The sequence below is a fragment of the Camelus ferus genome, chromosome 19 (genome assembly GCF_009834535.1).
Source record: "Camelus ferus isolate YT-003-E chromosome 19, BCGSAC_Cfer_1.0, whole genome shotgun sequence".
Taxonomy (NCBI): Eukaryota; Metazoa; Chordata; class Mammalia; order Artiodactyla; family Camelidae; genus Camelus; species Camelus ferus.
This window is the reverse complement of record NC_045714.1, coordinates 2,770,119-2,786,162: the sequence shown is the minus strand read 5'-3', so window position 1 is coordinate 2,786,162 and position 16,044 is coordinate 2,770,119. Positions and strand designations below refer to the sequence as shown.

Sequence of the window (16,044 nt, the reverse complement as noted above, 5' to 3'; positions counted from 1 at the left end):
TCTGATCATCTCAGCCTCTAGCACCAGAATCATGCATGGCTCCCTGTCACCTATGGCCCCCATTCCTCCCTGATCAATCAGAGCTCTTCATAATTGGACCCCACACTTCCCACTACCCCACTGCTGCTCACACAGTCCCTCTGCAGACTCTCCACCACACCCAGACTCCCTCCCCCCATAGTACATGACACCCTACCTGGCCCAACTCAACCATCACCTTCTTCAGCTACCACCCCCCACCACCCAGACCAGAATGAAACTGGGCTCTTCTGCATAGCCAGACAACATATATCTAACAAATTTGTAAGTTAGCATAATGGTAAGCATTTTACATGCCCATTCCATCTGCACAATGAGGGAAGTGTTCTCATTGCTCTCATTTTATAGATAAAGAAATTGAGGCTCAGAGAAATTAAGACTTGCTTAAAGGCATACAGCTAATGTATGTTAATGTAGAGGTTCAAGTCCAGGGGTCTGACTCCATCCTTCACACTCTTAACCAATATCCTGATGTCAAACAATTCTTCAGGTTTTACCTCTGCCACCCTAGCATGCAGTAGCTGCGAATGTGCTGTGTGTGCACCAGGCACTGGGCTAGGCCCTGGGGGAGATGAAGAGGTAGAAGACTAAATCCCAGCCCTTGAGGTGGTCACAGGCTGTTTGGGAAGATACAACATACACTGAGGTTGATAGGTGCTGTGTTAGTTAATAACTTCAGGGTAACCTTGGGCAAATCACCTTCATGAGCCTCAGTGTCCTCATCTATTAAATGGGCATCGTGACAGCTACCTCATTTAGAAAGAGGGAGAATTACATAAGATGATATGAGTAGGGCTTAGTATACAGCCTGACAGATTGTAAACACTCAACACATTGTATTACTCTCATGCTATTCCCCATCAGCCTGTGACCACCTCGAGGGCTGGGATTTGGTCTTCTACCTCTCCATGTTCCCCCGGGGCCTCACCCAGTGCCTGGTGCACAGCGCGTTCACAGCCACTGCATGTTGAATTAAACTGACCAGTGGAGGCCTCCAGCCCTGGGCCCTGACAGATTGGTGTGAACGGCCCAGTGAGGCAGAAATAGCAACTGTCACAAGCCATTAGGGGTGCCCCTCCCTGCCTCCCCTCACCTCCCTGGGGCTCCCTTTCCTCTCTCCACTACTAGCCATAGCCCCAAGGGGAGAGAGGCCCAAATGGCAGACAGGAACCACTTCCTCCACCCACCAGGTTCCAGACACCTGTTAATGCCACTAAATGCAGACCCCAACCACCCTAGCCCACACTGGCTCTGTGCACTGCTCCATAGGCATGGGCCAGTGGATGGTAACAAGAGCAGGTGACCTAGAGTCAGAGACCCGGGTTCAAATCCTGCCTATGCTTCCAGCCGGCTTTGTGACTTTTCAGCAATCTGCTTTCCCTCTCTGGGCCTCAGTTTCTTCCTGTGACAAATATGGATACTCACCCTGCCAATTTCATGTGATATGGTGTTCAAGAGAACCCACAGATGTGAAAACACTGAAAGATTTATACTTCGGCAGGAAGAAGTCTGGAGTAGGAATCTAGCAGTTTTTTTTTTTTTTAACAATTTTATTTATTTATTTAATTTCTTTTTTAATGGAGGTACCGGGTTTTGAACCCAGGATCTCATGCATGCATTCTACCACTGTGTTATACCCTCCCCTGCCTCTAGTCTAGCAGTTCTGTGTGTCTGTTTTCTGTCCTTAAACAAAAGGACTGATTTCTCTAAGCCTCAGTTTCCTTACCCATAAAATGTGCCCTTCTGGCTCAGATGGTCGAGTTCTGTGAGTTGGATTCTAAGGAACACACTCACTTAGCCTTTGGACTCCTCTTCCAAGAAAGAGGACAGAAAAGCCTGAGCCCCAGTTGATTGCAAAGGTGGTAAGGAAGGAACGTGGAAAGGAGCAAGGACTGTCTTCCTGAGTGCCCTGTCCTTCCCCTGTCCCCACCAGCGCCTCTACTCACCTCCTCTGCCCGCTGGGCCTGGGGATGGTTGTCCAGAAAGGTGCCCTCAAGGACAGAGCCCACGATGGTCAGACCCTTCCCTGCCTTGAGCTGGGAGGTCAACGAGAGCAGCTGTGGGTGTACCACGTTCTGGTCTTGGTCCACACGCACCAGCACCAGCAGCTGTGGCCTGAAGAGAGTGCAAGGTCACATGATCCAGCCACCACCCACCATACACACATACACCATACACTGGTGAGTTCATTAACCAGTTGTTCTCCATTCTTCCATCCACCTATACCCCCAACATCCATCCGCCCACCTAAACATTCATCCATCCCCTTCTTTGAATAGCAACCCATCCGACCCTCTCCCACACATTCAACTATCCACCCACCCATCCATCTCTCCATCTACCTCACTCATCCATACATCTGTCCATCCAACCACCCACCCATCTATTTTATCCTTCAGTTATCCACTCATTTCTATGTTAATTTACCTACAAATGTATTATTCACTCAGTTATCCCCATAGCCACCTACCACTGTCCATTCACACATTCATCTCTTCACTCAGGCACCCTCCCCTACGTATGTAGACTTAGCCATCTACCCATCTATTTAACTGTTCATTTCCTTATTCATTTAGCCATCCCATCCACCCAACCACCTATCAATCTGGTAGCATTCTATAAGCACCTGCTCTAGGCTAGACCCTGTGCTAAGCATTCAAGGATTCACAGACAAATTATGCAAAGGCCCAGTCTCTGGAAGACCCAGTTTAGTAGATATCAGCAAGGACAAGCCAACGATGTCCTGGGCATAGTCTAGAGTCTCAGGCCTACTCTTAGCATATTGGACCTGAGGGAGAAGAATGAGAGGTCAGGCTTGCAGAGCAATCAGTTAGCACCCTGGGCTGAGAGGCAAGAGGTGAAGATTCTGGGTCCAGTTCTGCCTTCCATGACCTCTGAGACCCTCTCTAGGCCCTGATTTTCACGTGCATAAAATGGAGGGATTCTTATCAACCTAGAGATTTCTAAGAGGTCCTATAACTCTCAGAGTGGATGATTCCACCTCTCCCAGAGCAAATGCAATGCGACATTAAGTTTATCTGTCTCTGCATATGCCTTCTCCATGGAACTGTGTGCTCCCTCTGTCCCCAGAGACTAGAAGGGGGCTGGGCACACATCATGTGTTCCTCTTTTTTTTTTTTAAACAAATGGTGGAATGAATGGATGGATGGAGACTGGTGTGGCAGGTGGGGTTTTGGAGAACAAAATGTCTGGAACTCAGCTCAGCCTGGGTGTTGTAGGTGGAAAGGGTTCAGATGAGGCTGAGCCAAGGAGGAGAGGTGAGAGCTCACCTTTATGGCGGGAACACCACTCAGCCAAAGCAAGCAGGGTGGGTCAGGCCCTGCTCCCTTCCTCGCCCTCCCTGAGCCCTGACACTTGTGCCCCCACCACTTACCTCCAGTTCTTGGTGTGCGGGGGCCCTTCTTCCAGGCGTAACAGGGCATAGCGAGCAGCGCTGAGAGACAGGCCTCGGATCCCATCACCCCACTCCTTCTCTGCCCTGGGGGCCAGGAAGGAGGATCACAGAAGGCCAAGTAGTGTCAGGGAGAACCGTCCACAATGAAGTGGCTGCCCCAGCCCAGAGCCATCTGTCTCAGGCTCAGACAGGAGGTGCACATCGCTCCTGCCACATCCATTTCTCAAAGCTTCAGCCCCTCCCTCTGCTCCTGCCCCGCATCTCCCAAACCCTCCCCATCATCCTTTCCCCTCCATGCTAGCCCCATCCTCTCCCACTTCCTACCTCGTCCCCACCCCCACCCTCCAAGCACCCATCACCCCTTTCCCCTCCTCACCCCCTCCCATCCCTCAGCCTCTCGCAGCCATCCCCACTTCCCACACTTACCCGCGGTACTCGATATACTTGTAGATGAGCCCAGCAATGAGCATGGCCACCAGGGCGTAATACCAGGAGCAGATGAACATGAGGGCCAGGCAGAGGCTCATACCCAGGAAGGAGAGTGTCCTGGACAGTGGGAGGGAGACCCAGGCTCTAAGCCCTGGCAGGGCTGTCACTGGTGCGGGGGCTCTGGCAGCAAGAGTTGTATAGAGCAGGGCCTGGGCAAGACTTGGGAGGCTATGGCCAGGTCTAGGGGAACCCACACCATCATCTCCATGAGCACCAGGGGACATGGGACCTTCTGGATGAATGAGCAGCCGCAGATAGGGCACCACCTCCTGCCCCACCCAACCCCTAAGTCACCCTCTGCCCTGTCTCAGTGCCTTAGACCCTGTCAGACTGCCCTGCCAGATGAGTTCTGAGACAGGGGTCTCTAAGAAGAGCTGGAGGCAAGATCTCGCAGGAAGAATGTGCCCCTAGGAAGAGGCGACTGGCATAGCAGGAGCACTGAGATGGGAGGCAGCTGCCTGGGTTCTGGTCCGCATATGCCATGGTCTTGCTGGGTGGCCTTGGGCCAGTCCTTTCCCTACTGGAGACTTTTGGTAGAACAAGCATGATCATTCCTGCCCTGTCTGCTCCACAGGCTTGTTGTCAGGATAAAGAGCCATCAAGTAAAATGACCGGACTCCCAGCCCCACATAAGGAGCATCTTCCCTGCACCAAGCGTTGTAATGCTCACAAGGGCTGAGGAGGTAGGTGCAGTTATCGTTCCATTTCACAGCTGAGGAAACTGAGGTTTTCTCATTTAGACTGTAAGATGTTGAACACTATGGACAGGAGAGGGATTGTAGCTGAGATAGTTGATACTGTGTTAGGTTATTACTTGTAATTATAAGGAGACCTTCTCCAAGACTTTTCTCGTGCTAGTTGGGCTAGCAAAACTGGAATTTGGGATCCTTAGACGTGGAGAGGATGGGCTGGGATGAGGTTGAGATGAGAGGATGATCTTGTGGGGCAGGGAGGGGGAACGAGCACACACCAGTGGTAATATCGAAAGCGTGGCCGCCAGTTGGGTGTCCTCAGCAGCGTCTGTACCGCACAAGCCAGGTTCACAAACATGTAGCACATCAGGAAGAACCTAGAACACAGAGAGGCCCCAGGAGAGACAGAGATGCAAGGGAAGGCAGAAACAGAAACAGGGAGAGAAAGGGGAAAAGGGAGAAAGAAACTGCGGAGATGGCCAAATCACATTCTGGTGCTTAGAAAGGGGTTCAAAGGCCAAATCCCCTTACAACACACCCTGATGCATGTGGGGCTGAATCTCTGTATAACAAGGACAGGTTTCTATGACAGTGGGGTTGTTAAAGTGTTTGGGTGGTCTGTCCAGGGTCACAGCTGGAGAATCCATGTAGAGAGACCCCCAGAGCTGATGGGGAGGGCCAGAGGCCAGCACGCACATAGAGAGGATGGGGGCGACCTCGTCAAGGGATGCAATAAGGATGCCGATCTCGCAGATGCAGGCGGTGAGGAGCAAGGCCCACGTTGGCTCTCCGTTGGCTTTGCCGTGGCCAAAAACCTGAGGACAGAGCAACCATCATGGGGGCCTGAGACTTTAAGGGCTTCTTGTCTCCTTCCTCCGTTCTTGGGGACCCATACAGTAGAGGCAGGAATCCCCTAGTCAGTGAGGCGGTAGGCAGAGGATGCTGAATTTCTTATCTTTTAAAGGTACCCAAGGGGATACCAGGCTTTTGCAGTATCTTGCCCACTCTGACATTGGTACCCAGTGCAATGAAGTTCAAATGACCCCCGAAGGGGAGAAGGATGGGGACAGATGGGAGAAGAGCTCCAGGGGCCAGCAAATGGCCAGGACTGAGTGCACCACAGAGAGAGCCACACTTCTCTTGCTTGACTTTTGGCTGCCTCCATGAGTCCCTACCCAATCACCAGGCCAAAGGAGGGCCATTTATTTTTCCCCTAAAAGCAGATAATGCTGCCCAAAGAGATGGCACTGATGATGGGTCAAACCCCCAAAAAAGGCACACCCACTCTTCTGAGTGGTTGCACAGAGTGGCAGGGCTCCAGAAGGCAGTGCAAGGCTCATCCTGGCCCTGGTTCACTGTGTGGCCTCGCTGGGCAGAGGCCTGTTGTCCCTAAGCCCTGCTGTCCCTAAGCCCTGCCCCCAACTGACCTGCAGGAAGGGCACTATGCCATCGCGGGAGATGGCCTGCAGCAGGCGTGGGGCCCCTGTGAGGCTCTGCAGTCCAGCCCCACAGGTGGAAAAGAAGGATCCTATGACAATAACCCAGGGAGACGGCCAGGCCAGGGTGCCCACCACCAGGTTGCCATTCACAGCTTCGCCAAACCTGGAATAAAGCAGCAAAGGGACAGGAGATGCTGGGTGAGCGACGCCACCTGGATTTTCAAGGCAGGTCTCCCACGCTACCTTCAGGACCAACCGTATGTCCTCCATAGGGCTATTCTATGCAGGGGGCAAGGGACAGACAAAGCCTCTAATGTCCTAGGCACTTTCTATCTGTGTGACCTTGGGCAAGTCATCCAACCTCTCTGTGTCTCAGTTTCTTCAGCTATAAAATGAGGGTCATTTAAAACCTATCTCATGGTGATAGGTTTTGGTGAGAGGATAAGGAGATAACGTATGTAAAAGCTTAGCACACTGCCTGGAACATGGTACAAATAGTGATTCTTTTTTTTTTTTTAATGGAGGTATAGTTAATGTACAATATTATGTAAGTTTCAGGTGCACAACATAGTGATTCACAATTCTTAAAGGTTATACTCCATTTATAAAATATTTGCTATATTTCCTATGCTGAACAATATATCCTTGTAGCTTATGTATTATATACATACCTCTGAGTCCCCTGCCCATCTTGACCTCCCCCAGTAGTGATTCTAGGAAACGTTCAAATGTGTAATATTATGTCATCCCAGACAAATCCCTTAAACTGTTAGAACCTCAGTGTCTCCATCTTAAAAGTGGGTGTTCTGGCCTCATCGTGTGGTAATGATATGTGAGAATCAAGAAAAGCATTTTCTAACAATGACACTGTCTTGAAAGGGAAGATGCTGCCTCAGTAGGTAGAGAGAGCCCTGTCCCTGGAGTGGGCAAGCAGAGGTGTGTTCAAATGGGCCATTGCTTCAGGACTTTAAGAATCAGAGGAAGGGTTATACTGGATGACCTGCTGAATCCCTTGCAGTCTTGTAGGAGGTCTTGGATTAAATGAAATGGGATAAACAGAGGCTAAGTTGCCCTAAAAGCTAAAAAGGTGTAATATATGCAAATTGTCCATTTGACCAGGTCACCTCCCTGCTTAAAACCCTTCAAGGATTCCCCCATTTTTCAAAATAAAATACAGCTCAAATTTCCTGGTGACAAAACCCAGGCCTCCAGGACCCACTTCAGCCTAGGTCTCCGCCTTATGTCCCCACCTCCCAGAAGCCAGGGTGGTGCTATGGAAACTGACTTCTGTGACAGGACCTCGTATTTCACCCTGCTGGCTGTGTATGCACACGCCCTCCACAGTGTGTGCTCCGGAAGCTCTGAACTGCTTATAGCTATAGGCACCCGTATGTGTGCACGTGCGCACGCGTGCACACACACACACACACACAGCTCTTTCCCTCCTCCACCTTTGTTCATGCTGTTCCCACTGCCTGGAATGCCTTGCCCCCTGCTAGTCACCTCGGTAACCTCTACTCAAAGTTTAAAGGGGGAGGGAAAGATGAGAAAATGTATATAAGGTACTTTGAGCAGCACCTTCTCTTCCCTGACCCTCTGAGTTCTGGATCACAGCCTCCTGTGTACCTCCATAGCCCTGGGGCTTCCTTTATCACCACCCCTACTGCTCTGTATTTCAAGTCTGCTGACAAGCATGGTTACCATTCCCAAAGAGCTCCTTTGGAACAAAAATCATGTGTTATTTATCTTTGTTCCCCCAGAACCCTGGACAGTGGCCAACACATAGACATCCAGGAAATAGTAAATGAATTAGTAGATTCTAAAGTAAAAGAAAAGGGAAGTGTCATTATCCTAAAAGAAAGAAGACAGCATTCATGCTTTCTGAGCTAGAATGACATGAGAAAGAGGAGTTATAATTCAAGAAAGTGAGTGGACAAGCAATCCCTGGGACCTCCCTCTAAAAGCTCCCTTGCACAAGTTTCAGCACCCCTGCCAGGCCTTTCTCCCAGAACTTGGCCCTCCGTGCTCACCTCACCCTCCCCAGAACAGGATCATCCCGATCCCCTTACTTACTTGTCCCGAAGCACGACCCCCTCAATGCAGGCCCCAAACAGAACAACGGAGCTGATGTCTGCAGCAGAGGATGAAGGAGAATTCCCAGGGTGATGTTCCCCTTCCTTCCCACCCATCCTGAGCCAGCAGATGAGGCAGCAGCTTCAGATGCCTTCTGTCTAGCCCTCCCCGCCCACCATGGTCCCAGCCCAGCAGTGCAGGATACAGACAGCGGAGGTGGTGGCAATGGCCAGGATGGTGCCAGTAGGAATTGACTTCTGGGCATCCCGCAGGTCCCCAGAGCGGTTAGAACCAGCCATGATCCCTGTGAACAGAGGAGCAGCTAGGACAGGAGCCACAGGAGACCAGACAAAGAAGAAAGGACACCAGCCTCAAGAGTCAGGGAGCCAGGGATCTAGTCCTGGTACACTGACTCGTGTGAGAACCTGGGCAGGTTACTTGGCTTCTGCGGGCCTTAATTCCCTCAGCTGTCCAGTGGGAATGAAATCATTAGCTCCTGCCTATGTAATAGGGCTGTTGGACCAAGAAATTCCCCACACCATGACTGGCTTTCTCCTATCCATCCACTCCCAGGCAGAGTCCTCCCTCTCTGAGCTCCCTTTCACCTGTGACTGAGGGGAAGTAGATGCCAACCAGCAGGGTGAAGTAGGAGGTCATATCACTGAAGACATAGGGATGGTCCATGTCGACAGGGGTACCATCTGCCAGGCCCACCGAGGGCATCCCACGCCTCTCCACAATAACCCCCTTGGTCAGGTAGGAGCTCCAGAGGTTCTCTGTGGGGGAGACGGGGGAGACAGGATGCTCAGGGGGAAGACCAGACGTCACGATCCCAAAGCTCTGGGGCCAGGAGGTGGGGTGGGCAAAAAGAAAGGTCAAGGTCAACCACCTCTCACTCCCCGGGGCCTTGGCTCCATTTTATATCCACCAACATTCCTAAGCTCCTGCTTTGGGCCAGGTCATGTGCAGGGGCTTTGCATCTGAATCAGATCTAGTCCTTGCCCTCAAATAATCCAGTCTACTAGGGTACATAGACATCCAAAGACCTATCTCAGACTGATTCAGTATGTCCCAAACTCCCAAACTGATCTCACCACCCACTCACCACAAACCAACTCCTTTCCTGTACCTCTTATCTCGGTAAATGGCACCACCATTGACTCAGACAGCTTGACATTGCCCTCAACTTCTCCCTTTCCTCATCTTCCTTTCAAAACCATCTCCAACTGCTGTCCATTATTCCTCCCAAATATTTCTCAAATACACCTCTTCTCTCCTTTCAAGGGTTCCTCCACTTCCATACTATTGACATTTAGTAATAATTGTCATGAGAACAGATAATTCCTTGTATGGGGTGCTGTCCTATAGCATTGTAGGATGTGTAGCAATATCCTGGCCTCTACACACCATATGCTAGTAGTAACCCTCCAGTTGTGACAACCAAAAATGTCTCTAGACATTGCCACATATCTCTTGTAGGGGAGGGGGCGGCAAAACAGTCCTGATGGAGAACCACTGCACCATTTCCACTGCCATCACTCCATCACTATAGGTCAGAAAACCGTCATCCCTCACCTGGACTCAACATCAGCCTCCTTCAAGACCCCCGACTCTGTTCTTTCCCCTACTTTTAGCTTATCCACATTAGCAGCCAGAGTGAACCTTCAGAAACAACAAGCTGTCCTCGTCTATCCCTTACTCAAAACCCTTTGGTGGCATTATTGCCCTCAGAACACAGTCCAAACTCTTCAACATGGCTTCCAAGGCTCACCACAGTCACTCATGCCAGCCTCTCCAATATCATTTCTTGCCCCTCCTTCCTTTGCACTTTATGCCCCAGTCATACCAAATTACTTGTGGTTGGAAGGACACAATATGCTCTTCTGTGTCTGCATGCTTTTAGGCAAGCTGTTCTTCTGCATGTAATTCCCTTATTCCCCTTGTATAACTGAAATCTCTTATTTGTCCTTCAAAACCCTTCTCAGATGAATCCAAGAAGCCTTGTCTCACCACCTTATACACATAACCACGTCCTCCCTTGGGAGGTCTCTGTTCATTGAATGCACATCTACACATGTCATAATTTATTTGCTATTACATTTGTCTCGGCTATTAAACTCCTTGAGGCCAAGAACTGTGACTTACTTATGTTGTGTTCCTGGTGCTCAGCACAGTGCTAGGAATTTAGCAGGTGCTTAGTGAATCCTTGTCAAACTGATGACTTTCCCACTAGGTGGTAAGATGCTCACATGCTCCCTTTCATCTCTAACCCTCCATTATCTCAAGGACAGAACATGTCCCAGAGTAGGTGCTCAGTTAAAACTCATCAAATTTAACTGAATCCCAAGTTGAGTCCCTTAATCCTAACTGTTTAACCCAGAATCCCTGCAGTGCTCCCTGGACACCAGACCTCTTCCCTTCCTCAGACCTTTGATGAGGCCACTGGCAGCGCCAGGAATGCCCTGGATCTCTGTGACATTGTTTCGGGTGAAGTACTCATCACAGGTGGCGTTGAGGAATCGGGAGGAGCAGAAAAGGCCCCAGAGCCGTGTGGTCACTGTCTCATTTCCTTCCCAAGCCAGCTTGGCACAGACATCAAAGCCATGGCGAGACAGTGTGCGATTCCCCAGGAGGCATATCCTGGGGAGAGAAACAAGGGAGGAAGTTGGGGGGGGATGTAACCTTGCCTTGGCTTCAGTAGAACCACCAGGGGAGCGCGAAGAAACACAGATGCCAGGGCCCCATATCCAGAGATTCTGATTTAACTGGGATGGAGCGCAGAATTGGCATTTTTTTTTCAAAGTCCCCCAAGTGATTCTAATATGCAGCCACAGTGGCAAACCATTTTAGTGCAGTGCTATGTTTCAGCACTGTGGACAGCAGTCTCCACGTGCCATTCTTCTGGGCAATAAGATGTAGAGCAATCTGTCCTAGGGAAAGAGGCAGAACCAACAGGGATCTGAGCCCCTGGACTCTCTCTTCAGTGTCCTTTCTCATGATAGAGAGGTGTTTAATGCTGAGAAGTTGTACCATCCACAAGGTAGTCCCCACCCAGGAACAGTTTAACTAATACAAAGTTTTTGTCCCTTCAGAAATCATTCCATTTGGCTCTTCCGAAGTCCATCCAACCAGCATGCAATTGACTTTCACAAGGGAAACTCTGCCTACCTCCAGCAATGTTATCCCACCCTAAAGAGATTGCCCCTAAACCGGGAGAGATTTCCCCTCACAAAGGAAGTTACTCTGAATCTACAATCACTCCAATTCTGAGAGATGGGGACAGGGGTGTTGGCAGAGACTAGTGTGAAGCCCCTGAAACCAGGCCAGGGAGGAGGAGGAGGATGCCTTAGGCTCAGAGCAGCAGCACTTACGGGAAGTTGGGTGGGTCGAAGGCAGATTTGATGACCCCAGCATAGATGGCCAGGATAGAGAGGATGACACATCCCAGGAAGACAAGGGCAAACTTGTTGACATATTTGACGCCCACAAATACCACAGTGGCCATGCAGGTGAGCACACAGGTGCCATACACACGCATATTGTTCAACATGGCTGCTGCCTCCCCGCTGGCATCTTCTGCCTTAAAAATGGCCATAGCTGGGAAGAGGTAAGCCTGTGGGAAAGGGGTGAGGCAGTCAGGTGAGTAACCCAGTGAGAACCAACCAAGAATCACCCCAAGGAAATACCCTGAAGTGCAGGCAGGGCTTTGGGAAAAATATACTCATCACACCATATTGACAGTAGTGGAAGACTAGAAGTAACATCCAATGATAGTTGGAACAGTTGAGGAAATCATGGTTTGTCCTGCAATGACTGCTATACAGTCATTAAAAGATGATATAGCAAAGATGTTGGGAGCAATTCTTAATTTCTGTGCTTTTTGTTATCAAATATAATTCTTAATGATTATTTGTTGTTTTTGTTATTTCAATTAGAAGGGCGGGAATAAATTAGACATGTTTGTACTCTTACAAAAGTTATTTTCACTTGTAAGTTATATTTGCAAAGAGAGTTAGTTAGGGAAATCTATTGCGTTATATTTTATAAAGACAGAATATCATGTCGAAAAACAAAAACTAAAAGGATACACCAAAACGTTAATAATGAATTTCTTCAGGTGACTATTATTTCCTTTTTTACATTCTTTGATATTTTTCCAATTTTATGCAGGGGGCAGAATTGCTTTTATAACTTTTTTAATTTTGTAAAAGTCACAAAGGCCTATTATTATTCTCTCATAATTTGGCTCCTCAGGTCCTTTATTCCCCATCCATCCTCCCTGTCACTGGATGACTCCATTCTGTCCCCAGACCAGAAGCTATGACATCTTTTAGTTCTAGTTCTCTGAAGCAGTGTGGTAGGGTAGACAAGCACCGGCTTTGGGGTCAGAAAGACACAGATTCATATCCCTTCCACACATTCCTTAAACTCCCTGAGCTTTGCTTTCCTTATCTGTAAAATGGGGACATCTTCTAATTCATGGGAGAGTCATGAGGATAAAATAAAATGACACATTGCAGGTCATGGGGTCTGGGTAGAGTAGGGGCTTGGGAAATGTCAGCCCCACTGTCTATATACCGAGGAACCCTCTTCAGCTCCCACCCCCTCCTTCAGGGGCAGGAAGAATCCAGACCAAAGTCAGCAGCCATCTCCTTCAAACACTGCCCACGAACCTGACTTCTCAACTGTCCCCACTCTTAACAGATCTCTTTCTCGGCTCTCTTCTTCTTTGCAATCACTAACCATCAGCCCTCTACAATTAACATTCGTGGAGGGCTGAGAACTGTTCTGGTCACATAGTAGGCAATCACTGTGGGACCTTACTATTTTTATTTCTACCATGATTTTACTCTTCTCAACCCACTTCTGCCACTTGGTAGCCAAGTGACCTTGAGCAAGTCATTTCACCTCGCTGAGCTTCTCATTTGTAAAATGGGGATGATAATACTTAAACCTCATGAGAATTCAAGCTAATGACTGTAAAGCACTTGGAACTCTGCTGAGAGCACAGTGGGTTCCTGATAAACGACAGCTGTTCGTGTTACATAATTAGCGTATCTTGTCTCCCCGACTAGACTGTGAACTCTTTAAAGACAGAACCACATCTGATTCCCCTTCCTGAGTGGCCTAGCCTATAGGAGGTGTCCAGGGAGCATCGATTAACTGACTGACAGCCTGGGACCCACACCTCCTCTTCGGTCCCTCTCACCAGTAGGATTTCGATGGTGCCCAGGATGTACATGGCCCCAGCAAACGTAGTGCCCAGGTAGAAGCAGAGGCCCACGGCACCCCCAAACTCTGGACCCAGAGACCTGGAAATCATGTAGTAGGAGCCGCCAGCTGCAGAAAGAACCCAGTATCAGCAAGAGGTTCAAGGGGCACCGGGCTGCCATAGAGGGTAAGGGGGCATCAGAGACAGTGGTGAGAAGGGGATTGCTCTGAGCCTCACAAGCCTTACAGGCCGTAGCCCTGGGACTGGTGGGAGACCCAGCCAGACACTCTGAGTGGATTTTACAGCGCTAATTACCATGTTGCTAATTACCCCTCTAAGGAGGTCATGGCTCAGAAAATAGGATGATGGAGAGGAGGGTCATCAGGCAAAGGGAGGAGATCTTGCATTGCCCTTTACAATACCATCAACAGCCTCCCTCTCCTCCCCTTAATGGGCTGCCCCCACCTACCCCATGAACATTGTAGCCCAGCCTCTAGGTCTGCAATATTGCCTCCCTGAGGTCCTGATGGCTGCCAAAGCCCAGGGCACTGTCCCTCCTTCCAACTTTCCAGACCTCTCTCCCAACCATTCAGGCCCCGTTCCCCTCCAAAAAGCCCCAGTCACATACCAGGCACAACACCATTGGTTGCAATTGCACTCATGGAAATGGCCGTGAGCATCGTCTGTGAGAAGAGAGATCATCAGAGTGGTAGCCGGAGGGGAGGGGAGCCAAACCTTATACCCTACAAACACCCGCCAAACCCACAAGTCCTCTTCCACTGAGCTTCTCCCTGGTCCTGTTCCAACTTTTACTCCTGCCAAGTCCTTCTTGTCAAGAAAACCTCTTATTCACCATGCACATGGAAGAAACACAAGCTGTAGCATCAGAGAGCTCTGGAAACCCCCGCTTGGCCTCTGACCAGCTGTCTAACCAGAGACAAGTCACTTCATTTCTCTAAGCCTCAGTTTCTTCATTTATTAAATAGGTGTACTAGCTTCCACACTGGATACCTTACATGAGCAGGTGGAGCAAGGGTCACGTGTGAGGAAATGTAAATGTCACAAGAAGTAGGTGTTCAGTGAACATTTGATTTTTCAGAGAGGATGGGGATAATTCAGTTACAATGCTGTTTGTGACACATAATCCCATTTTTTGTGAGTCTGGACCTACCAAATTGCTACCTATTACACATGAGTTTTATTTCTATACATCTTTTTCATCAATGAGTCTGCATTACCTGTGTAATCACACCCACGCACATGTGCACAAGACACACACAAACACACAAACACAGATCCAGGTAAAACCTGGTTAATAGCCATCAGGGACCAGCCTGTGAGATGCTGGAAGACCCAGTCAGACCTAATTTACTCTCAAATATTATACGCAGTGGTTCCTATAAAAAGCTCTGGTCTCATGCTTCCCCCGCTCCCCTTTCCCACCCCCAGGTCCCTGCTCAGCCCAAGCTGTCAGAGAATGGGAGAAAGGAGAGTGTCACTCACACAGGAGCAGCAGATGAAGACCATGCAGAAGGACTCCATGATGCCTGCGATGCCCACCACCCAAGTGAGTCGCAGGAAGAGGATGACACCAAAGATGTTCTGCAGACACGGTAGGTACACGCCCATGAAGGTACCCATACGGGGGGCCTGCCGGAGAGGCCAGCATCAGTTTCTGCAGCCCCTAATCACTACCAACACCCCAGGCCCACTCCTACTCCTCTATTCCTCCACCCACCACTTTCCTTTTCCCTCCATCCCCATCTCTTCATCCCTTTTCCCTCTGATTCTCATCCCCCTTCCCTCCTCCCCTCCTTCTCCTGTCTCCCGTCAGGTCTCCAACACCTATCCTTCAAACCACTGCCCCTCCCCTGCATCTCTATCCCTCATCTCCAATCCCTTCCCCTCCCTCCACCTCCAACTTCTGTCCCTCTGCCTCCATCATCCATCCTTTCATCTGAGTCCATCTTTCCTCCCCCACCCTTTCTCCCCTCTAGCCCGCTTTCCTCCCTCATCCCTTCTTCCCCAAGGCCCTCACCTGTACCGGCTTCTTTTTTCCACCCTCATTGTTTTCTGCCTCTTCATGCTCCCTACTTCCCTGGGGCAGGTTGGTGTAGTTGGCCAGGCCACTAAGCAGGGAGGATACCATGGGACTGGTGTCCATCTCCTCCTGTGGAGGGAGGTTGTCAGTGTTAGGGTGCTAGCATCTAGAAGGGGGGGATGAGCTAGAAGGTAGGAGGCAGAGAGAGATGGGGACCAGGAGGGCAGACCATTGAGGCTGGGATGAGATGGGGAAGGAGAAGGAATAGGCAAGGAGAAAAGGGAAAGAGGGTGGTAGGATAAGGAGGGGGGAAGGAGAAGAAGGGATGGGGAGGTTCAAGAAAGAAGGTGGATCTGAGGGAGGGATGGAGAGGAGGGACCTATTCCCCAGGGAAGGAGGGAGGGTGCAGCTGACGAATGGGGAGATGAACTGTTGTGGAGGCCCAACACCTTCAGCAACCCACCTCAAACAGGGCCATGTTTTTGCCATCATACTCCTTTCCCTTCTCTGTGTCGGTGCTGTTGATGAAGGGGCTGCTCTCCTTGGGGTTTCCATCACCTGAGAAGGTAGAGGAGTCAGGGGTCTGGCACCAGCTGGTTGTCCTCCATCTGCCTGAGCTTCCAGCTGTGTGGCCACTTTTGCTC

General features: G+C 49.9%; 1 protein-coding gene across 3 annotated transcripts in view; it reads right to left on the bottom strand.

Moving 5' to 3' along the window:
* SLC12A5 (solute carrier family 12 member 5) overlaps positions 1–16,044 on the bottom strand; it is a 37,126-nt gene that overhangs the window by 7,918 nt on the left and 13,164 nt on the right. For all 3 annotated transcript variants that reach the window (XM_014561753.2, XM_032461277.1, XM_032461279.1), the window contains exons 2-17: positions 15,864–15,958; positions 15,398–15,529; positions 14,863–15,009; positions 13,988–14,042; positions 13,357–13,487; positions 11,519–11,760; positions 10,576–10,787; positions 8,753–8,923; positions 8,353–8,451; positions 8,148–8,205; positions 6,063–6,237; positions 5,332–5,450; positions 4,914–5,012; positions 3,881–4,000; positions 3,434–3,538; positions 1,986–2,154 (exon numbers count right to left, since the gene is read on the bottom strand). In XM_014561753.2, coding sequence (XP_014417239.2) covers positions 1,986–2,154; positions 3,434–3,538; positions 3,881–4,000; positions 4,914–5,012; positions 5,332–5,450; positions 6,063–6,237; positions 8,148–8,205; positions 8,353–8,451; positions 8,753–8,923; positions 10,576–10,787; positions 11,519–11,760; positions 13,357–13,487; positions 13,988–14,042; positions 14,863–15,009; positions 15,398–15,529; positions 15,864–15,958 — 2,129 coding nt within the window. The remainder of the gene's footprint in view (positions 1–1,985; positions 2,155–3,433; positions 3,539–3,880; positions 4,001–4,913; positions 5,013–5,331; positions 5,451–6,062; positions 6,238–8,147; positions 8,206–8,352; positions 8,452–8,752; positions 8,924–10,575; positions 10,788–11,518; positions 11,761–13,356; positions 13,488–13,987; positions 14,043–14,862; positions 15,010–15,397; positions 15,530–15,863; positions 15,959–16,044) is intronic.